This window comes from Cucurbita pepo, chromosome LG08 (assembly GCF_002806865.2).
Source record: "Cucurbita pepo subsp. pepo cultivar mu-cu-16 chromosome LG08, ASM280686v2, whole genome shotgun sequence".
Lineage (NCBI taxonomy): Eukaryota > Viridiplantae > Streptophyta > Magnoliopsida > Cucurbitales > Cucurbitaceae > Cucurbita > Cucurbita pepo.
Window position 1 is genome coordinate 6,477,469 of NC_036645.1, and position 23,127 is coordinate 6,500,595.

The 23,127-nt window shown below is 38.6% G+C and overlaps 4 protein-coding genes and 1 pseudogene across 5 annotated transcripts; 3 read left to right on the top strand and 2 right to left on the bottom strand.

Annotated features, from left to right (window-relative positions):
* Positions 1–1,005: 1,005 nt before the first annotated feature.
* Positions 1,006–3,416, bottom strand: LOC111800871 (putative 4-hydroxy-4-methyl-2-oxoglutarate aldolase 3). Of its 2 annotated transcripts, XM_023684767.1 has the most exons (3): positions 3,214–3,388; positions 2,538–2,640; positions 1,006–1,751 (listed from the first exon to the last, which is right to left on the bottom strand). In XM_023684767.1, the coding sequence occupies exon 3, from the start codon at positions 1,741–1,743 to the stop codon at positions 1,240–1,242; it is 504 nt and encodes a 167-aa protein (XP_023540535.1). In that variant the 5' UTR covers positions 1,744–1,751; positions 2,538–2,640; positions 3,214–3,388; the 3' UTR covers positions 1,006–1,239. The 2 variants fall into 2 exon arrangements, with proteins under 2 accessions (XP_023540535.1, XP_023540534.1); XM_023684766.1 differs by lacking the exon at positions 2,538–2,640 and having other exon boundaries at positions 3,214–3,416.
* A 205-nt stretch (positions 3,417–3,621) lies between these two features.
* LOC111800870 lies at positions 3,622–7,178 on the top strand. Its single transcript, XM_023684765.1, has 5 exons — positions 3,622–3,783; positions 4,913–4,990; positions 5,862–6,067; positions 6,507–6,576; positions 6,806–7,178. The coding sequence occupies exons 2-5, from the start codon at positions 4,939–4,941 to the stop codon at positions 7,000–7,002; spliced, it is 525 nt and encodes a 174-aa protein (XP_023540533.1). The 5' UTR covers positions 3,622–3,783; positions 4,913–4,938; the 3' UTR covers positions 7,003–7,178.
* Positions 7,179–8,426: 1,248 nt separating this feature from the next.
* Positions 8,427–11,414, bottom strand: LOC111800808 (heat shock cognate protein 80). The gene is made up of 3 exons (XM_023684662.1): positions 11,185–11,414; positions 10,583–10,724; positions 8,427–10,493 (listed from the first exon to the last, which is right to left on the bottom strand). Exons 1-3 carry the CDS (start codon positions 11,305–11,307, stop codon positions 8,656–8,658), a joined length of 2,103 nt encoding a protein of 700 aa, XP_023540430.1. The 5' UTR covers positions 11,308–11,414; the 3' UTR covers positions 8,427–8,655.
* Positions 11,415–13,311: 1,897 nt separating this feature from the next.
* On the top strand, positions 13,312–16,805 carry LOC111800805 (annotated as a pseudogene).
* Positions 16,806–19,183: 2,378 nt separating this feature from the next.
* Positions 19,184–22,250, top strand: LOC111800799 (subtilisin-like protease SBT5.3). Its single transcript, XM_023684653.1, has 9 exons — positions 19,184–19,392; positions 19,461–19,558; positions 19,634–19,798; positions 19,881–20,524; positions 20,639–20,736; positions 20,812–21,057; positions 21,139–21,253; positions 21,341–21,554; positions 21,630–22,250. Exons 1-9 carry the CDS (start codon positions 19,193–19,195, stop codon positions 22,169–22,171), a joined length of 2,322 nt encoding a protein of 773 aa, XP_023540421.1. The 5' UTR covers positions 19,184–19,192; the 3' UTR covers positions 22,172–22,250.
* The last annotated feature ends 877 nt before the right edge of the window (positions 22,251–23,127 follow it).

Consider the following 23,127-nt stretch of genomic DNA (forward strand, 5'->3'; position numbering starts at 1 on the left):
TTAAAAAAATAAAAATTAAATTAAAATTTTAATTCCCGGAAACTAAAAGTAAATTACAATGATTGAGGAAGGAAAGAGAAGGGAAGAAGCAAAGTAAATAATTAATTTTAGAAAGCTGCAGCATTTACCGGAGAACGAGACAGCCGGTGAAAACAACAAAATTATTTTATAATGTTTCTTTTTTCTAAAATGGTTTTGTGGATTTAGAATAATAATAATAAATCTCTAAATAAAATATGGCGGGTTTATTTTATTTGTGTGTCCGGTCGGCAAGACGGACAGAACCGGTCAAAAAAGGGATTTGCAATTTATCCAGGTCTTTGTCCTTTCTTGCTAACGTCACGAACTGTCACCAATCTTGTGTGATTAGCCACATGGAAACGTGCCACGTGGAAAAGCCTACGCGTGGTGTTCACCTAACAGTCACCCACGCTCCCTCACCTGTGCTGCATTATTTACCAACCACTGCCATTAGCTACTCAAATTTTGCCACTGCTTTATTATTATTGCACGCTTTCTTCATGCTTTATTATTATTATTATTATTATTATTTAATTAAAATAATATTTTTGTACTTAATTTTCATTTTTTTTAATGTTTTTTTAATAATAATTTTCAAATTTTATATAAACAATGTTAATAGAGACTTTTGAGAAAAAAAATTGTGTAGAAATTAATTTTAAAATTTATAAAATAGAGAGACTAATTTTAATATTTTAAAATAGGGAGCTAAAATAGAATTAGTTTCAAAGTAAATGGCACCAACTAAATATCAACTAAATATAAATATTATTTATTCATATGAAATTCAATGAACATTTTGTAACGGCCCAGATCCCCGCTAGTAGATATTGTACTCTTTGGACTTTCCCTTTCGGGCCTCAAGGCTTTAAAACTCACACCCTTATAAACGGTGGTTTGTTCTCCTTCCCAACTGATGTGGGACATCACACATTTTATTCTCGAGACATTTTAAACAAAACCTTCAACCAAACGACTCAAGTATTGACGAATTATCTCAAATGTGGATAATGATTTCCTCTTACAAGCATGTTTTTGAACGGCCTAAAAACGAAATCGTAATTAAATCAGAACGTTAATTTCGAAGGACCTCGGAATAGAAAGCTACATTGAATATTACATTGGGAAACAAACTATGAAAGAGTTCTTCTCATGACTCAATCCAATACACTTTGGAAGAAGCTTAAGAAACAAGCAATGATGCTATGAATCAGCTATCTATTCAACAGACAACTCAAATTTGGACACCAAAATGCCATCACTATCTGCATACAGCCACTCTCCTTCATGAATCAAAGTCCCACCAATATGAACAGGCACATGCTTCTCTCCCAACCCTTTCTTGTTCGACTTCAATGGATTAGTCCCCAATGCTCTCACACCAACATCACAGTTATTGATCTCATCAACATCTCTTATGCAGCCATTTACGACAACACCAGCCCACCCCATGCTTTGAGCCACCTGCCCAAGGTTGCCTCCCAACAATGCACATCTCCTGCTTCCATTCCCATCAATCACCAGAACCCTCCCCTCACCTTGGCTTTCAAGAAGTTGTCTTACCAGAACATTGTCTTCAAACACCTTCACTGTCACTATTGGTCCTGAGAACGCTCGTCGTTGCCCGTAAATCTTGAATTTTTGTTGTAGTACTCGGAGATCTCCGCTTGTGACATGTGCTGCATTTGCATCACATATATCTGCTGTTGCTGGAGCTGCCATGCTTTCCACTGCAAGCAAGGATATGTCAACAGTTGGCATTTAGTTTTGAAGTAACTTTGAGAGAAATATCAGAAATGTGAGATCCCACGTCAGTTGGAGAGGGGAACGAAACATTCTTTATAAGGGTGTGGAAACCTCTCTCTAGCTGCATTTTTTAAATCTTGAGGGAAAGCCTGAAAGGGAAAGTCCAAAGAGGACAATATTAACTAGCGGTAAGCTTGAGCTGTTACAAATGGTATCAGAACCAGACACTGGGCGGTATGTCAGCGAGGATGCTGAGCCCCAAAGGAGGTGGACACCGGACAGTGTGCGAGGGAGGACGTTCGGCCCCGAGGGGGATGGATTGTAAGATCCTACATTGGTTGGAGAAGGGAACGAAAACAAGTGTCAGCAAGGACGCTGCGCTCGAAGGGGGATGGATTATGAGATCTCACATCGGCTTGAGAGGGAAAACATTCTTTATAAGTATGTGAAAATCTCTCCCTAGTAGACTCGTTTTAAAAACTTTGAGGAGAATTACGAAAGAAAAAACCTAAAGAGGACAATATCTGTTAGCGGTGGACTTGCTCTTACGGAAGATATCCCATCTTTCGAAGACAAACTTTGGAGGGAGAAAAAATAGGTTAGTTAATAATAACCTGATGAAAGTAGATCAATACATGTACATATAGACTAATGTTTGAAGTGTAGAGAGAACGATTAAGAAAAAAGTTCAAAGATAAAAGAGTAAATTAGTGTTATCGCGTGACTCAAACATATGCTCTCGATTACGAGGAAGTCCTTATTTACCCCACCTCGGTAGTCAAGATTCAGTCTGTTCGTCTCCTACTCTCTATTACAGCGAATCGAGATGGGTCTCTATTCCAAAGTAAAACCTTAGCGTTTAAGAAGTCATGGCTGAGATGAAAGAACCATAGAAGTTCATGAATCAAACTATAAGATCTAAACCATTTAACAAACTATAGTTGGTCTAAACATCTCAAAAGTTGTTATCTAGCAGTGGTTTGATATAGTATCAGAACAGAGATAAACGAACTTCATATTGTTTCATACACTGCTTAGTTGTGATCAAACACCTGATGGGCAGACAAGAAAGAGCTTCAGCATTACTTCATACGGATAGTACAAATGAAACCATGATTTAAGCTATATTTTTCAAGCCACAGCATCTTGAAACTCTAGTTTACACTGACAAATTTTCTCCTATCCAATGGAAAACGACTAAATATTTCCCGCAATCAAGAACAATTTTGCAATAAAGGCGTATAGATGATTAAAACAAAGCATCTCCCAGTACAAACAGCAACAATCGCAGAAGTAAATCCTCATAGTAGACATGATAAAGTTAGATCAACTAGACTTGGAAGAAAAGCTTGATTTTCAAGTTCAGAACATCTTGGACTTGGTTGAAATTCAGCAATATCGCATTTAGAAGAACGATGAAGAGATAAAAGGATGGAGGACACTCACCCAATGGAAAACCTTGTTCTTCTGTGGAAAGCTAAGGCCCGAAACCGTCCAATTGAACAATCAAACATGGAGGGCGAGTCAATTTAAGGCACCCCATGGCCTAGAATTTTAGAAATGGTAGGATTTGGAAAGCTTATCCAGATGATCGAATAAGCGATAGTGTTGGTTCCTGTGCCCTGACAGCAATGATCATCAATGGCGCCTTTGGGCTTGTAGAAGTAACGGCTTTGTGATTGTTTTTGGACTGATAAGGCCGTTTCCATTTGAAGAAGGCTTCGATTTTGTGGGCTGGGGAAGAAAGCCGATTTCATAGTGTAATCAGTCCATTTGGTTTCAGCCCTAATTTGAAAAATTAATATAAATCATTTATATCAAAGATATAAGTTCAAATGTTAGTTTATATTTTACCATTTTACAAGTTGAGTCGCCTGGAGTTCTCCGCTCTCTCTCTCTCTCCATGGCAAGGCATTCCAGAACCTCACCTCCTTCTCGAAGGCTCTCGAAGCTATCCATTTTCGCTACCTTGTAGAGACGAAGCGAGTTGGTCTTCGGGTCTGTTGTATTTCAAAGGTTTGGTTGCTGTAATTTCTGTCTGCTTATTCGAATTGATAGATTCCCGTTATTTCATCGTTGCAAAATTATGGCGTTGTTTGTGTTGGTGATTGTGGAGATTGTAAGTTCTTGTGGAAGTTGGTTTCTATATGAATTTAGAGTCATTGGTTGATTGTTTAAGAATTTCCGCGTGACCTTAGGGATCTAACCTTTTGAAGATGCTTTTAGTTTTATATCAGGATAGATTTCAGATTCTTTTTTGGGATTTTCTTATGGATGTTTATGAAGGGGAAATGAACAGGGGTGGGAATTCTCTCCGTAAAATTTTGGCTGGGAATCCAATTGTTCTAAGTAGGGAATTTCTTGGTATGGGGAATGCTTTAGGGCAAAGGGAGGGGACGAGGAAGCCATAGCTATCATTTAATTTCTTATCCTCCTCGAAGACTATGTCTCCATCACGACTCATTTATGAAAATGCAGTAGTGCATTTGAGGGTTTTATGCTCAGTTAAATTGAAACCAAACTAAACTCATGAATGGACTTAGCTTTGGTTTGGTTATATGCCTATTGCTTAGGACCACCATGGATTGACCTAGTGGTCAATAAGAGATCTTGTAAATGATAAGGAACTTAGAGGAAGTAGATGTAAATAGCAAAGGACTTTAAGGGAATAGATGCAAATAGTAAAAGACATAGAGAATAGGTTCAAGACACGGCGGCCAACGACGTAAGGGTTTAATATCCTATGAGTCACTTTGGTAACCAAATCTAAGTGTAGTAGCGTTAGACAGGCATTACGTGAGAATGGTTTAGGTGCACGCGAGTTGGTTTGGACACTCACAAATATTAGCGAAAAAAACAACTCAATGTTCAATTTTAATGGGACTTCAGTTGCTTTCAGTTCAACATAACTGAATCATACCAATAAACACGTTGCATTCTGGAAAATTTTATGGACTTCTGTTCTTTAAAGTGCATAAAAAAGAGTCCACCAAATCCATAGATAAATGTTTTTATGCCGTTTTATCATTTTATTCCTATTGTCATGTTCTTAATACATTCAGTCTTATGGGTTGCAACATGTAATCAGAAAATTCAATCATTCTCATTTTATTGGTGCTTTCATCTCAGAAATTCTTGTTTACAGTGTCAGGTTATCATCGACCTTCGAAGATGGAGATGCTTACTACAAATTCTGGTGCCATGCTTCCTCTTCTACCTCCAGGTACAAGCAACTAATTTCCAAATCGTTTTACTTATTTGATGTAAGTGGAAATGAATGGATTTTAATTATCATAAAAAAGGATGAGTACAAGAGAAAAAAAACTGGATAAGGGATATCCCCTACCTCAGAAAGGAACTTGTAAGAATCAACCCATCTAATTTGATTCCAGAAGCTAGATAATTTAGAATTACTATTATAGTACTCCAACATGAGGGGCTGTAGTGTGTACAATTCAAGAAATTGACCAAAGTTCTAAAGATACATTGAAGGATTCTGTTGTTCTTTTCAATCTAAAGTTGCATATAATGGTTTTGGAAGGATTTCCTAGAAGAAATCTACCTTTTTCAGCCACCAGCCATCAAAAACTTCTGAAATCAGATATCTCACATCCTTCAGGAAGCTCCGAGAATCCTAAATTTGACATGATTAAAATTCCAGCTTTTAGTGGCAGCTCAGTAGAGAAAGCGATGTTCTATATTGTGGAAAGTTCTTTGTGGTTCCCTTCTTCCTAATCAAGTTGGCCATGTTGATCACTGAGGTTGGGGTTAGCAAATAAGATCTGACTTGCAATAGTATGTCCCCAAATTATCAAATTTCCGAATGGAAAGAGATGTTATATGCTCTCATACTAATATCTACCTTGGGTTATTAAGTTTGGAAACTTAATTTTGCTGGTATAGGGAATTCAAGCAATCTGATTGTTGAGATAACATTTCTCAGGCTAAGAAATGAAACTAATTAGCTTATGTTTTGAATTTGAAGATCATTTATGTTTACATTGGTTTTCTTATTCAGTTAAAAAGTGGATTCTCGTTTAAATTATTGTTCCAACTTTTTGATATTTAGTTGTAATATTGTTATTGTAAAACAGTGGGTCAGCATTGGGGAAGAATGGAAGCCATGAACTTCCATCTTAGTAGGGATAGTTTCCAAGTTCAAACTTCTAATGGGAGGAGACAACCGGTGATTGCTAAAGCAGGACCACTTTATGTCAAACCAATTCTATCTACTGGGACAAGGGGAGGTGTTCTATATTCAAGTAGAAAGAACAACGCTTTCGTATGTTTTGCTGCTTTGGTAAGTTGGTTCTTGTTCTATATGTGTACTTTTAATGCTTGTTTATTTTCTTTTGGTATTTAGTTGGTAATAACTTTTTTTTGGTTAGAAACATAAACATGAAATGTACAGCCTTAAGCGTAGATGCCAAAGGAGATTATCAAAAGTCTTCCCAACTTGTTGGAACGAGTTGGGGGACTTCTCTGGAAAGCAATCATCAAAGTTTTAGTGGGGGTGAGAGATATGCGGAGGGGTTGTGATAGGTTATTTTATTAGGTTTAATATATTGGTTTGGGTCGTTGATGTATATTATATGATTGATGTCTCTTGGTTCATATCACTTTTTGCATATCAGTTTTTGTTAACTAAACAAATAGTCAAAAAGAAATTGATTTACAGAATATTTGAAAGAGGGATGAAAAAAAATATATATATATTTAATGGTGCTGTTCCTCTGCAGAATGCTAGATGTGCGGCGGAGCAGACCCAAACTGTTACAAGAGAGGCTCCTACAATCACTGTTCTTCCTGGTAATGCAGATTTTATGAATAATATAGTAACTGCTAACATCAATATTCCTAGCACTAATCTTTTACACCTTGAAAATAACTTGCATCACTATGTTCTTAACATTTTGTTGTCTCCCTCGCACACATGCACACATGCACACATGATGTTGTCATAGGCTGTCATAATTATGGCTGTTGCTTACCCTTATTTTTAAACCATACGTTGGATTACCTAAAACTAAAATTGCAGGCAAGGAGAAGTCGCCGCAACTGGATGATGGTGATTCTGGGTTTCCACCTCGTGATGATGGTGATGGCGGCGGCGGTGGCGGTGGAGGGGGTGGCAACTGGTCTGGTGGATTCTTCTTCTTTGGCTTCCTTGCTTTCCTAGGCTTCTTAAAAGATAAAGAAAGCGAAGAGCCTTATCAGAATGACCGGAGAAGATAAACATACTTCGATCAATTGGATTCATACTTGAATACAATCTGAAGGTTAACGTTTGCTTCTAGTCATGTAATCTCCATAAAATTAATTTCATTCCCTATGGACTGGAGTAGTAGCCTAACCCATGCTGTTGTGAGATCCCAAGTATAAGGAACTATTGAGATTGATTCTTGTTCCAATGTGTTTGTCTCGGTTGTTGGTGAAGAAACCAACTCGAACTAAACTCAAATCATCTTCACCAACTCGAACTAAACTCAAATCATGTAAACCCAACTCGAACTAAACTCAAATCATGTAAACGGAGAAGCAAACCAGTTATTAATAGAGAGAAAATTGAAAGTTCATGAATATTTTTAAACGTGGTATTAATGATTTCATCTATATATTAACGGTAATGAGTTCATAACCTCAGGTATCATCGACTTGCGAATGGAAAACCAAAGCTCGGGAAAGTCGTGGTGATGTCCCTGCTCAGCAAAAAGCCCCAGATTATAACAAAACACAGCTAGAGCAATGAAAATACCCCATAATCATTGCTAATATTGGGCGTAAATCCTCATCAGAAGACTAAAAATAGCAGATTGAGATCTGATAGATTCAGTTATAGTTCATTCTTGAGCTTTCCTTTACGGCATTACACAAAAAACAACTAGAAACTGATTTTGAAATGTTTCACTGGAACACACGGTTGACTTAACGTGAGTCGTGTTCTTTTAAGAGAGATGTGGATTTGGCATAACAAGGTTTCTCCACTCTTCCTTGTCAATCCATCCCTCATGTTTTGTATCAGCTTCCTCAACAACTTCATCACAGGGAACAAAGCTTTACACACCTTGCTGCTTAAGATCGTACAATTTAAAAGAAACTGAAAACATGGCATTATAAGAACATAGTTAGAGACACAAGGGTTCCAATCATAGTATAAATGCAACTTCTCCATATGTTTTATACGTTTATCTCTTTCCCTTTACATAACGTACATTCAATTTTACAAGGATCAATATATTTTGCTATGAGGAAAAGAAAAGTTTTGCCCAAGCCACAAATCAAAGTATCCCTATCCAATGGCAGAAAGAGATGCACATACCTTGTTTATCAGACCATCATCAATCACGGCGCTGCTTGTCTTCTTGAAAAGCTCATATAGTGCTTCTATTTCACTTACACTGACTGCATATCATGCAAAACTAGCATCATTTAACAAAGTTCAGAGGTACACAATCCACAAAGAAAAGAAAGTGAATATTAAAAACAGTCTCCCTGGCTAGAAGTTCAGGATCGTCAAGACCTCTTGATTGCTTATACAGTCAAGATCGCAACATCTTAGTAGGGAATTAAAAAAAAATCCTCCAATGAACTGCAACATGATATCGCTTGAAATATGAAGGTGACGAATAGTGAGAGAGAGAGAGAGAGAGAGGCTGAGAGACTGCAAGACGTCCATATAATAAGACGTATATAACAACCGACGTCGTTAATGGATTCTCATATTTAAGGAAACGCACACTTGATGCATTTCGAGTGAAATATGATAACCAACCCAATGTAATCAGAAACAAAACAAATCTTCTAATATATAAGATTGGAAACAAAACACTCATTCGAACACCCTTCCCCTTCGATGATCCATCCTCTACTAATACAAACACTTCAAAATCAATCAACTTCCTCCATCTTGCTACCCTCTGCGTCAGCATCAGCGTCCTCAAGAGGGGGCATCTCCGCATCACCTTCTGCACCGTCCTCCTCATCAATGCTCAGTCCCAGCTTCAACATCCTGTGGATCCTGTTCCCAAAGGTGTTGGGTTCATCCAGGCTGAACCCTGATGTCAGAAGTGCGGTCTCGAAAAGGAGCAGCACAAGGTCCTTCACCGATTTGTCATTCTTGTCTGCGTCCGCCCTCTTCCTTAGCTCTTCCATGATAGGGTTCTCCGGGTTGATTTCCATGGTCTTCTTGCTCGACATGTACCCAGCCATGCTGTTGTCCTTCAATGCCTGAGCCTTCATGATTCTTTCCATGTTGGCTGTCCATCCGTATTCACCGGTCACCAAACAGCAGGGAGAATCAACAACACGGTCGGAAACCACAACCTTCTCCACCTTGTCGCCCAAAACATCCTTGATCACCTTGCAAAGACCCTCGAACTTCTCCTTCAAAGCTTCCTTTTTCTTCTTTTCATCTTCACTCTCATCCAGTTTCAGACCTTCCTTTGTTGCTGATACAAGTTTCTTGCCTTCGTATTCCTTTAGTTGACCAACTGCATACTCATCAATTGCATCAACCATGAACAGAACTTCGTACCCTTTCTTCTTAAGCTTCTCAAGGAAAGGAGAGTTCTCTACGGCTTTCTTGCTTTCACCAGTGATGTAAAAGATGTCGCTCTGTCCTTCCTTCATTCTCGTCACGTAGTCCTTGAGGCTGGTCAACTCATCACCACTTTTGGTGGAGTGGAAACGGAGAAGTTCAGCGATCTTAGGTCTGTTCTGAGAGTCCTCGTGGATTCCAAGCTTCAAGTTCTTGGAGAAGGCCTCGTAGAATTTGTTGTAGTCTTCCTTGTTCTCAGCAATCTCGAAGAAGAGCTCGAGACACTTCTTCACCAAGTTCTTGCGTATGACCTTCAAAATTTTGTTCTGCTGCAACATTTCTCTGGAAATGTTGAGGGGAAGATCTTCAGAATCAACAATGCCCTTAACGAACCCAAGATATTCAGGAATCAACTCCTCACAGTTGTCCATGATAAACACACGTCTAACGTACAACTTGATGTTGTTTGGCTTCTTCTTTGTGTCAAAGAGATCAAAAGGAGCCCTCTTGGGAACGAAGAGGACAGCCTTGAATTCCAATTGACCTTCAACAGAGAAGTGCTTCACAGCAAGGTGCTCTTCCCAGTCGTTGGTAAGGCTCTTGTAGAAAGCAGCATACTCTTCCTTGGTAATCTCTTCTGGCTTCCTCATCCAGATGGGCTTCTGTTTGTTCACCAAGGACCACTCGTTCGAAACTTCCTTGATCTTCTTTTTCTTCTTCTCTTCCTTCTCCTTCTCTTCGTCAACTTCCTCAACCTTGCCTTCCTCATCCTTCTTTTCCTCATCATCCTCATCATCAGAGATCTCCTTCTCAATGGTCTTCTCAACCCAGAGAGAAATTGGGTAGCTGATAAACTCGGAGTGCTTCTTGATCAAGTCCTTGAGACGGCGTTCTTCAAGATACTCAAGTTGATCTTCCTTGAGGTACAAAGTAATTTTCGTACCTCGGCCAAGATTCTCACCAGAGGTGTCCCTGGTGACTGTGAATGAACCCCCAGCCTGGGACTCCCATACGTACTGCTCATCATCATTGTGCTTGGTGGTAACAATAACCTTTTCAGCTACAAGGTAGGCCGAGTAGAAACCAACTCCGAACTGTCCAATCATGCTCACATCAGCACCAGCTGCAAGGGCTTCCATGAATTCCTTGGTCCCAGATCTTGCAATGGTTCCAAGATTGTTCACCAAATCTGATGAAATCAACATGTTAGAGAATTGAGTTGTACGAATGATGTTAGACTAATGGACAATCATAAACAAAGTAGCAGCAATCACTCACCAGCCTTGGTCATTCCAATACCACTGTCAATAATCGTCAAGGAATTGTTTGCCTTGTCAGGAATGATGTGGATAAAGAGTTCAGGCTGGGCATCAAGCTTGCTCTTGTCGGTCAAGCTCTCAAACCTGATTTTATCTAGAGCCTGAAATAATGTTCAACATTATAAGTTAAAAACATCAAATTTATGGAAACTCTTATCTTCATCATCCCAGAAAGTACACATTCATAATCAGAACTCCACAAAAAGTTAAATCCATACAACCACCTAGAAAGATCTAAAATGTGAATTCACTAGACAATGAGAAAGATCCTTGCAATAGTAACATCATGATGCAGATTAAATCTAGAAAATCAAGAAACAACCAATTCAAGAACGAACAACGAGATAAAATCACATTTCTCATAATTCCCTCACTATATCTACAAACTAAAGTCAGAAACGACTAATCCGAATCGAAACCTAGCAAGTCCGCATCAGGAAAATTAAAAGAAAAAGAGCGTTCAATCAAACTTCAAAATCGATGCAAAATGCACAAACGCAAGAAGACAATCACAGCGAAAACGCAAATAAAAAGAAATGACAAAGAAACAGCGAGACTTACATCTGAGGCGTTGCTAATAAGTTCCCGAAGGAAGATCTCCTTGTTGCTGTAAAACGTGTTGATAATCAGACTAAGGAGCTGATTAATCTCAGCCTGGAAGGCGAACGTTTCAGTATCCGCCATTGTTAAAAACGAAGATCAGAATCGATCCAAGAACAACAGGGAAAAATGTAAGAAATGGAGGCTTGAACAAGCAATTAACGTCTTGCTGATTGTGGAGGAGCGGCAAGCTTATATAGAAGGGGATTTCCATTCTACTAGGGTTTCTGGAACCTTCTATCAGTTTGAAATTATGGAAATTATTACATTTCTTTTTTTCTTTTTCTTTTTTCTAGTTTAAAGTATTATTCCTTACAGCTTACGTGGCTCTTACGAAAAATCGAGAAAATGGGAGTTGGGAGAATCCAGTCCAGGATTGGAGCAAGATAATCCGAATCCCAGCCACGGAAAGTCCGCAACCAAACAACCCCCTTAAGAAAAAATTAATAAATATTACCACATAAATTCAATTTTTTACCCATTTGCCATAAACGTATCTTCAAACTTTCAACTTATTACAATTATATTGAATTATTTGTATATTTTGAAATGATTTTAAAATTAATATAATTATTTTTGACAAGCATAAAATCACTTTAAATATTTTAATAAATAAGGAAAATTAATTTTTTGATTTAAAATTATAAGAAATAAATTCTAATATTTTTTGTCACACCATTTTTTTGGTTATTTTTTAAATTTTTTCTTAAAATTAATTAATAATAAACTTACGCAACTAAAAAGGTGAGGAGCGTTAGGAGCTGAGTGTAGAGAAAAATCCATGATAACTTATTATGATTGGATGCTATGAGATCTAACAAGTAAGATGTTTAATGTTCGATGACTACTACATTTCTTTTTCAAGTATTCACTGACTGTCAGTCGAGGTGAGGAGCGTTAGGAGCTGAGTGTCACGGCCCGATTGTGACACTGAGTAGTCACGGGAGAATTCATCCTAGAGTATAGTCTTTGTGATTTTGGGTCTTTTTTGTAACGTTTATATTTGTATCTGATTCCTTGTACGAACTCATTGCATAGGATTCCTCCACTTACATGTTTTCGCATGAACGATTTGGATCAAATCATTTGTAACGATTATAAAGTAGGTCATATCAATAGTGTTACCATCTATATGCTATAGACCATTTAGGTTATTACTTGAACACGATCCTCTTGTATGTCAACCACATATAATTCCATATTACATTAATAACCTTGGATTTTCATACTATGGATAACCATTAAATTACAAATAAAATATTTAAAAAATTATGGTTAGAAACTAAATAATTAATTACGAGAGTTTAGAGCATAAATTCCAACACTTTTTTCGTCACACTTTAATATTTGAAGCATCGAAAATCGAGTTGAGACAAATTAGTATTAAAATAGTCAGGTTTTAGGTCATGTAGACTGGTCTTAAAACCTCGAAAATCAAGTTGAGACAAATTAGTATTAAAGCAGTAAGGTTTTAGGTCACGTATACTGATCTTAAAACCTCGAAAATCGAGTTGAGACAAATTAATATTAAAGCAGTAAGGTTTTAGGTCATGTAGACTGTCTAGGTAGAGAATCGTACACCTCTATAACCCAACTCGACAACACACCCCATCACAAACAGGTATATACTACGAACAAATTAGTATATGAATTTGATGCATGATTTAGGTTCCATATCTCATATATTCAATTAGGATAACATCCCATGGTCAACGTGAACCCTACAATTAAGACTAAGTAAAGGAACAACTTCTATTTGATGTCCTAATAATTAGATGGATGAGCTTAATTTATGATGAAAGATTTAAGGCAACCATTCATTTTTCTCTTACCTCCCCATATATAAACAAAGGTGATGGGAATCACAAAAGTACAATAGGACTTCAAAACAAAAGCAATGGAGTTTTCTTATATTATTTCTCCATTGCTTTTGTTCTTCTTTTTGCTTCAAACATCATCTGTTCATACCAAAAAGGCAAGCATTCACCTCTTTCTCCTTTATTTCTAAATGGGTTTCCTTTTTCTTTTCATTTTAATTTATAGTTCTTCTTTTGTGACGTAGTCTTATATTGTTTACTTGGGATCGGGATCGAGCATGTTCGGATCAAACCCGAGTATATATGATGTTCAACTTGCGACCGAATCTAAATATGATATATTAGGAACTGTGAAGGGAAGGTAAAAAAATGTGTTCTTCAAAAGGTTCTATGATTTGCTTAATAAACTTATGATTACTGATTGTTTTTTATGGTTCTTATGATGTATAGCAAAGTGGCAGCTAAAGAATCTATTCTCTATACGTATAATAGATGTATTAATGGCTTTGCTGCTGTTCTTGATGACAAAGAAGTCACGGCTCTTGCAAGTAAGAGTCCTATACGATGATGTTTTTAATGTTTTGTTTTTAAAATTTTTTTTTTTTTTTTCGTGTTTGCGAAATGTAACAGAGAACCCGAGCGTGGTGTCGGTTTTTGAAAATAGGGAAAGAAAATTGCATACAACACGATCATGGAGTTTTTTGGGGGTTGATAATGGTCGAGGAATTCCTCATAACTCTATTTGGAAGGCTTCTAAGTTTGGGGAAGATGTAATTATTGGGAACCTCGACACGGGTTTNTTTTTTTTTTTTTTTTTTTTGATGGTTCTATACATGTAATAGCTCTAGCTGATATTGTCCGGTTTGTTATGTTATGTATCGTCGTCCGGCTTTACAATGCTTCTCTTGAGGGGATCTCGAGGGAAATGGTTCTTAGGCTCTTACAGATAGTATTTGAGCTAGTCATTAGGTAGTGAGGCACTGGTTGGGGTAGGGCTAGACCCTTCCTATAGTAGACACAGTTTAAAACTGACAATATTAGCCGTGGGTATATGGACTAGACTATTACAAATGGTATCACAGCCAGTCACCAATCATGCGAGGCACGGGTGGGAGTAGGGCTAGACTCTCCTGACAATATTAGCGGCATGGGTGGGACTAGGGCTAGATCCTCCTGACAATATTAGCGGTGGGCTTGGGCTATTACAAATGGTATTAGAGCCGGTCACTAATCATGCTAGACCCTCTGGGAGTCAAGCTACAAATGGTATTAGAGTCGGTCACTAATCATGCTAGACCCTCTGGGAGTAGGGCTAGACCCTCACTATATAACATATTTTAAAATCATGAGCCTGACGACAATACGTAACTAGCCATCGGACATTAAAATCAGGGAGAGTGTGGAAATCTTTCCTTCACATTTTAAAACATTAAGAGAGCCTAAAGTCTAAAAAATACAATATTTATTAGCGGTGAGCTTGAACTATTATTTGCATGGGGTTTGTATGAAGGCGTTTGGCCAGAGTCCCAGAGCTTCCACGATGCAGGCTATGGCCCTGTTCCTTCAAGGTGGATGGGAGCTTGTGAAGGCGGCTCCAAATTTCGATGCAACAGGTTCTTCCCCAACTTTAGCCTTAAAATCAAATTTACAAACACCCCATTTAACTAACCTTTATTTCTAGGAAGCTGATCGGAGCAAGATATTTCTACCGAGGATACGAAATGATCAATGGTCCTCTCAACATTAGCTCACTAAACGCACGAGACCATGAAGGCCATGGGACACACACATTGTCCACTGCCGGTGGCAACTTTGTCCAAGGAGCCAACGTGTTTGGAAATGGCAATGGGACAGCAAAAGGAGGCGCCCCCAAAGCTCGTGTTGCTGCCTACAAAGTATGCTGGCCTCAAGGCAAGTGTTCTGATGCCGATCTCTTAGCTGGTATCGAAGCCGCTATCAGCGACGGTGTCGACGTTCTCTCGATCTCTCTCGGTGCAGCAGCTCAGGACTTTGCTGATGACCCAATTTCAGTAGGGGCATTCCATGCCATTCAACAAGGAATCATTGTAGTTTGCTCTGCCGGAAATGATGGCCCTCTCCCTGGGACTGTCACCAATGTATCTCCATGGATGTTCACTGTTGGAGCTAGTTCCATCGACCGAGGCTTCTTCAATTACGTGTACCTCGGAAACAAAAAACAGGTCAAGGGTTCGAGTCTTTCATCGGGAGGATTGCCTCGTGGTAAATTGTACCCTTTGATGAATTCTTTTAACGCAAAAGCTTCCAATGCCTCAGATGGACTTGCGTGAGTCATTACAGAACCAAATATCTAGATATTTGCCTAATATCAAAGACTAAATATTCACTTTATTTCTACAGCCAACTTTGCGAGGAGGGATCACTTGATCCCATGAAGGCAAGAGGGAAGATTATAGTATGTCTTCGAGGAGACAACGGACGAATGGACAAGAGTTTCGAGGTTCTTCGTGTCGGTGGCGTCGGTATGATTCTGGTTAACGACAAGATCAGCGGTTCGGACATTGAAACTGATGCACACATGCTTCCTACTTCACATGTAAGCTATATTGATGGCCTCTCCATCGCTCAATATTTGAAATCCACCAAGTAAGGACTCTCATCTATGTGCTTGTCTATGAGAAAATGAGAAGGGAATGGGCTGAATACTTAGTTTTTGTATTGTAAATTAAACCAGAAGGCCTGTGGCTACCATAACCCCGGTAAGGACAGAGATAGGGATTAAACCATCGCCTGTCATGGCTACATTCTCGTCAAGAGGCCCTAATCACATAACAGAGGCCATGATCAAGGTTGGTTTTTTTAGTAGCATGAAGTTTTGTATTTGAAAAGTTCTCTCAAATGTTCGTGTATATGTTGGTGTAGCCTGATATAACAGCACCGGGTGTGAATATAATCGCATCTTTCACGAGAGCGGCAGCAGCAACCGACTTGCCATTTGACAAACGTCGAGTGCCTTTCAACGTTCAATCCGGCACATCCATGTCATGCCCGCACATCTCAGGTGTTGCAGGCCTTCTTAAGAAACTTCATCCCACATGGAGTCCTGCAGCTATCAAATCTGCCATTATGACTACAGGTTTATTAAACTCGAGAAAAACAAAATTTGATTTGTATTTTATTTAGTCTTGTAAGGCTTTGATTTTGTTATGCAGCTAAAACGAGAGATAACACCAAGAAATCAATGTTAGACTTCAACAAAGTGAAGGCTACCCCATTTGATTATGGTGCAGGACATGTCCATCCAAACGATGCCATGGACCCCGGCCTCGTTTACGACACGACGATTGATGACTACTTGAACTTCTTATGTACACAGGGCTATAACTCACTCACGCTCAAGAAATTCTCTAATAAGCCATTTGTTTGCGCCAAGAACTTCGCAATCACAGACCTCAACTATCCATCCATCTCGGTCCCCAAGTTGCAAATTGGGGCACCGGTGACGGTGAATAGAAGAGTGAAGAATGTGGGAAGCGTAGGCACGTATGTGGCGCGGGTGAGGATGCCCAAGGGCATTACAGTTATGGTTGAGCCAAGTACGTTGCAATTTCACAGCGTTGGTGAAGAGAAGCCTTTCAAACTTGTATTTCATTACGCACAAAAAGTGCGGCGTCCTGGCTATGTTTTTGGGGCATTGGTATGGTCAGATGGGAAGCATTTTGTTAGAAGTCCTATTGCAGTGAATTTGGTATGATTAAATTTATAATATTGTAATCCAAATTCATTCTATTATCATATATATTCATTCTATTATCATATATATTCATTCTATTATCATATATATAAACTTTTCAAATTCATTCTATTTATCATATATATAAACTTTTCATGTAACGACTCCACTTTTTCGTGAATTTTGAGCCACAAATAATGAATACTAACGCTATCAAGACTCTTTTTTTCTTTCCCACATTTCTCGTTGTTCAACTCAATTTCAAATCTCGAGGTTAAGGGTTTTACATATTGGGTCACCCTTACTGCCACTCGATAAAACTGTACATGAAATTTTCATCTCATACGGCTCCTCGTTCAATTCTTTCGAAGTTAGAGAATCTCCTCCCTTCTTCGTTCAATTCTTTCGAAGTTAGAGAATCTCCTCCCTTCTTCCATTCTGTCCCAAAGAGTGATCGAGACCAATTCAGTCACGTTTTCATTTGTTTGGAATCTGGGCTCCGACCCATTTTTCCATGACCATCTATCTTATTAGGGATACTTTGATGTTCTAGGGTTATTTGATTAGTTATTTATTAGTTTATGCGTTCATAATCATCCTATATATCACAAGTACCATCATGGTAAAAATTCATAATTTCATTATATAATATGGATATGTAAGTCTAGACAGATTCTCTATTAGTTGACGGTTCTCTAATTGGTTCCATAATGTCATCACCATCGAGGAGAGGTGGCCCTTGTGTCTACCAACTACTATTTGTCCAAATGGTCTCTTGCCCCTCGTTCGAACAATAAATATACTTGGTAACTCTTGAAAAACTCCACAACGGCCAGGGATTTATATACTCATCGGAAAAGGCGGGAGAATTCCGACGAGGCGCCAGAATTCTCGCACCCTCATCCCACATGCTCCCTCAACGCCCACAACATGCAGAGAATGAGGGGGAAGACGAGAGGTTGACCTAACCACTTGTGCCTTGACTCAACTAGTGACTCCTTCAGCCTAGTTAGCTTGACTCGGCTCGACTCGACGTGACTTCAACCTTAGCAAAGATAAGAGGTCAATAGAATGTTGAATTCCTCCAATCAAGTTAAACTTGATTAGGAAATTGAGGTTATTAAGAGAATTGAGCAAATGTTCTATAGAAAACATCTCGGTGATGCTTGGAATAAAATTCGAAGGACGAGCTCTCAAGTAATTATTTTAGGGAGAACACTGGCTAAGGTTAGAAATTGTATCCTATATGATGACACGTGCCCCATGGCTTTGTACGTGTCATATGTTTGTTATATACGCAACGTTATGAAACGATATGTTTATGATATGATATAATTGTAAATATGATATGTGAATAATATGATATATGTTATTATGATATGTTTGACGATATGATGTATATTGTGATATGCATTACAATATGGTATATGCATGATATTGTTGAGGATTATTGGGAGTGAGTCCTACCTTGGTTAATTTAGTGGAAGATCATAATTTTATAAATGAGGAATACTATCTCTCTATTGGTAGGAGGCCTTTTGGGGAAACCCAAAGCAAAGTCATGAGAGCTTATGCTCAGTGGACAATATCATACCATTGTGGAGAGTCGTGATTCCTAACATGGTATCAAAGCCGTGCCCTAAACTTAACCATGTCGATAAAATCCTCAAATGTCGAACAAAGATTGTGGACCTAAAAAAGAGGTCGAGCCTCGATTAAGGGGAGGCTGTTCGAGAGCTCCATAAGCCTCAAAGGAGGCTTAAAGTGTACGTTCTACTATCTCCATTGATATGAGGCCTTTTGGAGAAGCTCAAAGCAAAACCTTGCGAGCTTATGCTCCATGATTCCTAACAGATATGATATGACAGGTTGGGAGACACGATATGTTTATGATATGATACATGTATGACATGGCACGAGGTATGATATATGACAAGATGTTTCGGCATGATGCAAATTATGATATGAAGGAAAACAAAGGTTATTTTACATGATAATGAATGAAAATACTTCATTCATCATTGTGTGTTCATGCATCGGGGAATACTTCCTTTTTATGATGGTATGCACGCGTACGTTACAAGGCGCACCATCTTTTTCTTTTCCATAATTAGATGGATGAGCTTAATTTACCGGGGAAGATTAAAGGGAACCATTGATTTATGTGCGAACACCTCCTTTTTATGATGGTATGCAGTAAGTTACAAGACAAGAAAACAATCATTATGTTTATCATAATATTGTGACGTCACTATTTATAGTCTCTTAGATATAGAATGATGCTTAAACAAGTAAAATTAATTTTTTTTTTCTTTCAAATGGATGAGCTTAATTTACGAGGAGAGATTAAAGGGAACCATTGATTTGTGTTTGAGTTTGGGTATATAAACAAGCCAATTGGGAATGAGAAAAGCACAATAGAACTTCAAAAACAAAAGCAATGGAGAAATCTTATTATATTTCTTATGTTATTTCTCCATTACTTTTGTTTTTCTTTATGCTCCAAACAGTGGCTGTTCCTACCAAGAAGTCCTACATTGTCTATTTGGGATCACACTCCTTCGGCCCAAATCCAAGCATCTACGACGTCCAACTTGCAACCGAGTCTCAATATCATATATTAGGATCCGTCAAGGGAAGGTAATTCATTCTCCTCTTCTTCTCCTTCTTTATATCAATCGCTTAACAATTCTCCTTTTGATTCATAGCAAAGTAGCAGCCAAAGACTCAATTCTCTACTCCTACAACCGATACATTAATGGCTTTGCTGCCGTTCTCGATGAACAAGAAGCCACGGCTCTTGCGAGTAAGCGTTGTTGCTTTCCTATACATTTTGGTGCTTTTAATGTCTTACTTTACTAATGATATTGTCTACAAATAGAGAATCCGAGCGTGGTGTCGGTTTTTGAAAACAAGGAGAGAAAATTGCATACGACACGATCATGGGGTTTTCTCGGGGTTGATAGTGATCGAGGAATCCCTCGGAACTCCATTTGGAAGGCGGCTCGGTTTGGGGAAGATACCATCATAGGGAACCTCGACACGGGTTTGCGAATCTTCCCTTTTTCTATTGGATTTTTGTTATTTGTTAGCAGTGAACTTGAGCTATTATTACAATGTATGTGAAGGTGTCTGGCCAGAGTCCCCGAGCTTCAACGATGCAGGGTATGGCCCTGTTCCTTCGAGGTGGAGGGGTGCTTGTGAAGGCGGCTCCAAATTTCGATGCAATAGGAAGTTGATTGGAGCACGCTATTTCTACCGAGGATTCCAAGCCTCCGAACGTCCATGGACGAAGCAAAACATCAGCTTCGACAGTGCACGAGACCATGAAGGTCATGGATCGCACACTTTGTCCACTGCCGGTGGTAACTTTGTCCATGGAGTCAATGTGTTTGGCAATGGCAATGGGACGGCGAAAGGAGGTTCCCCCAAGGCTCGTGTTGTTGCCTACAAGGTCTGCTGGCCTTCAAAAAATGGCGGCTGTTACGATTCCGATATCTTAGCAGGCATCGAGGCCGCTATCAGCGACGGTGTGGATGTTCTTTCGGCCTCTATTGGCACGCTAGCTCAAGAGTTTGCTAATGACGCTATTTCGATAGGGGCGTTCCATGCGGTTCAACACGGAATCGTCGTGGTTTCCTCGGCCGGGAATGACGGCCCGTCTCCCGGGAGTGTGAGCAATGTGTCTCCTTGGATGATCACTGTTGGAGCTAGTACCATCGACCGTGACTTTGTCAGTTACGTCGCCCTGGGGAACAAGAAGCAATTAAGGGTACTCATCCATCACACACAACCCTTTGATAAATGGTTTAGTCTATAATGCATTAAACTTATCATATTTGTGGTTGATGAGCTGATCATAATAACCTCTACGTTTACTCCAAAGGGTTCAAGCCTTTCATCCAGTCGATTGCCGGCTGGTAAGTTCTACCCTTTGATGAAGGCTGTGCAAGTGAAAGCTGCCAATGCCACTGATGGGTTTGCGTGAGTATACACATACACATATTACCTCTCCACTTCAACGCCCACTTTGGCTTGAACTTCACTCTGTTTCTACAGCCAACTTTGCATGGATGGAACACTTGATCCCACAAAGGCAAAAGGCAAGATTATAGTTTGCCTTCGAGGAGAAAATGCAAGATTGAGCAAGGGCTTCGAGGTTCTTCGTGTCGGTGGTGTCGGGATGGTTCTTGTAAATAACCAGACAGACGGTTCAGCTCTTTTAGCTGATCCACACATACTTCCTGCTTCTCATCTAAGCTATGCGGATGGAGTTTCCATCGCTCAATATTTGAGCTCCACCAAGTAAGGACTCTCATCTATTCTATGACAAAATGAGAAGGAAATGGGCTGAATATTTAGTTTTTGTATTGTAAATGAAACCAGAACACCCGTGGCTTCCATAACCCATGCAAGCACAGAGATGGGAATTAAACCATCGGCTGTCATGGCTTCATTTTCCTCAAGAGGCCCTGAGTTGATCACACAGGCTATAATCAAGGTTGGTTTGATATAGTAAGCGAATCCAATTTTTAGCGTTTGGAAAGTTATCTCATATCTTTGTATCTTGGTGCATATCTTTTTGTAGCCTGATATAACAGCACCGGGGGTGAATATAATCGCGTCTGTGACCAAAGATGTTACAGCATCAGAGTTGCCATTTGATAAACGTCGAGTGTCTTTTAATGTCGAGTCCGGCACTTCCATGTCATGCCCACATATCTCAGGTGTTGCAGGCCTTCTAAAGACTCTGCATCCCACATGGAGTCCTGCTGCTATCAAATCTGCCATAATGACTACAGGTTTATTGAACTAGAGAAACCGAACTTGATTTAAATTTCATTTTGGTCCTCTAAGGCTTTGATTTTGTTATGCAGCCAAAACGAGAGACAACACCAAGAACACAATGTTGGACTTCACCAAAGTGAAGGCTACCCCATTTGATTATGGTGCAGGACATGTCCATCCAAACGATGCCATGGACCCCGGCCTCGTTTACGACACAACGATTGATGACTATTTGAATTTCTTATGTACACGGGGCTACAGCTCCCTCACACTCAAGAAATTCTCTAAAAAGCCATTTGTTTGCGCCAAGAACTTTACAACCACAGACTTCAACTATCCATCCATCTTGGTCCCCAGGTTGCAAATTGGTGAATCGGTGACGGTGAATAGAAGAGTCAAGAATGTGGGGAGCGCAGGCACGTATGTGGCGCGGGTGAGGATGCCCAAGGGCATTACAGTTATGGTGGAGCCAAGTAAGTTGCAATTTCACAGCGTTGGAGAAGAGAAGCCTTTCAAACTTGTATTTCATTATGCACATAAACTGCGACGTCAGGGCTATGTTTTTGGGGCATTGGTATGGTCAGATGGGAAACATTTTGTTAGAAGTTCTATTGCCGTGAATTTGGTTTGATCAAATTTATAATCTTGTAATCCAAATTCATTCTATTATCATATATAACCTTTCCATATATTTTGCCCACTATTATTTATTTTGCCGACTATTATAGATGGACGTGACTATTATGATGTTTCTATGATAAAAGTGGACAAACCATTAATTGAAATCAATGAAAACTATAGAAAATGTGAGCACAACTCAATTAAAATACGGATAGTCCACCAAAAGATCAGATTCGATTTTTCTTCCCTACGCATAATACTCAAGTGGAAAGAATGATGATCATAATTTCTCATATCATATTTCCGTGTGGAATATATACTGCGCATATCATTTTGTTGCACCGAAAAGAGTCTTGACAGACATTTTCTTGAAGAATTATCTATTATCTGAACCGAGAAGGTTCTAAATCTCTTAGTTAAGGAATCAACACAATTTTTAGACTAGTTATGACTCAATTGCGATGTTTCTTTTAAATTGTGTCTATTAAAGAGAAATTTCGAAATTAGCCATTTTTTAAAGTATCAGAAAGTATCTAAATCAAATCAAATCAAAATAAATATTGTGAAAATATATGAGTAATAATATTTTGAAAAATCTAAATAAAATTAATGGTTTGAATTTGGTTATTTTATGATTTATTACATCTCCCCTTGTACTTTTTTAATTTCATTTTTAATTTATATATTTTTAAGTATTTAAATTTAGATCCTCTATTTTCAAATAAAATTTTAGAATTAGGCATAGTATTTAATTTCAAATTATCATTTTTTTCTATTAAAAGTAGTTAAAAAAACAAAAATATTATTTTTATAAAAGAAAAAACATCATGTAAACCTATTTCAAAATATAAAGAAAACTAGTGGAGGATATACATTTTAATCTTGGAATTAAATTCAAAATAAAATATCAGAACAATATATTTAAAATAAATAAATAAATAAATTAAAAAAAAAAAAAAAAAAAAT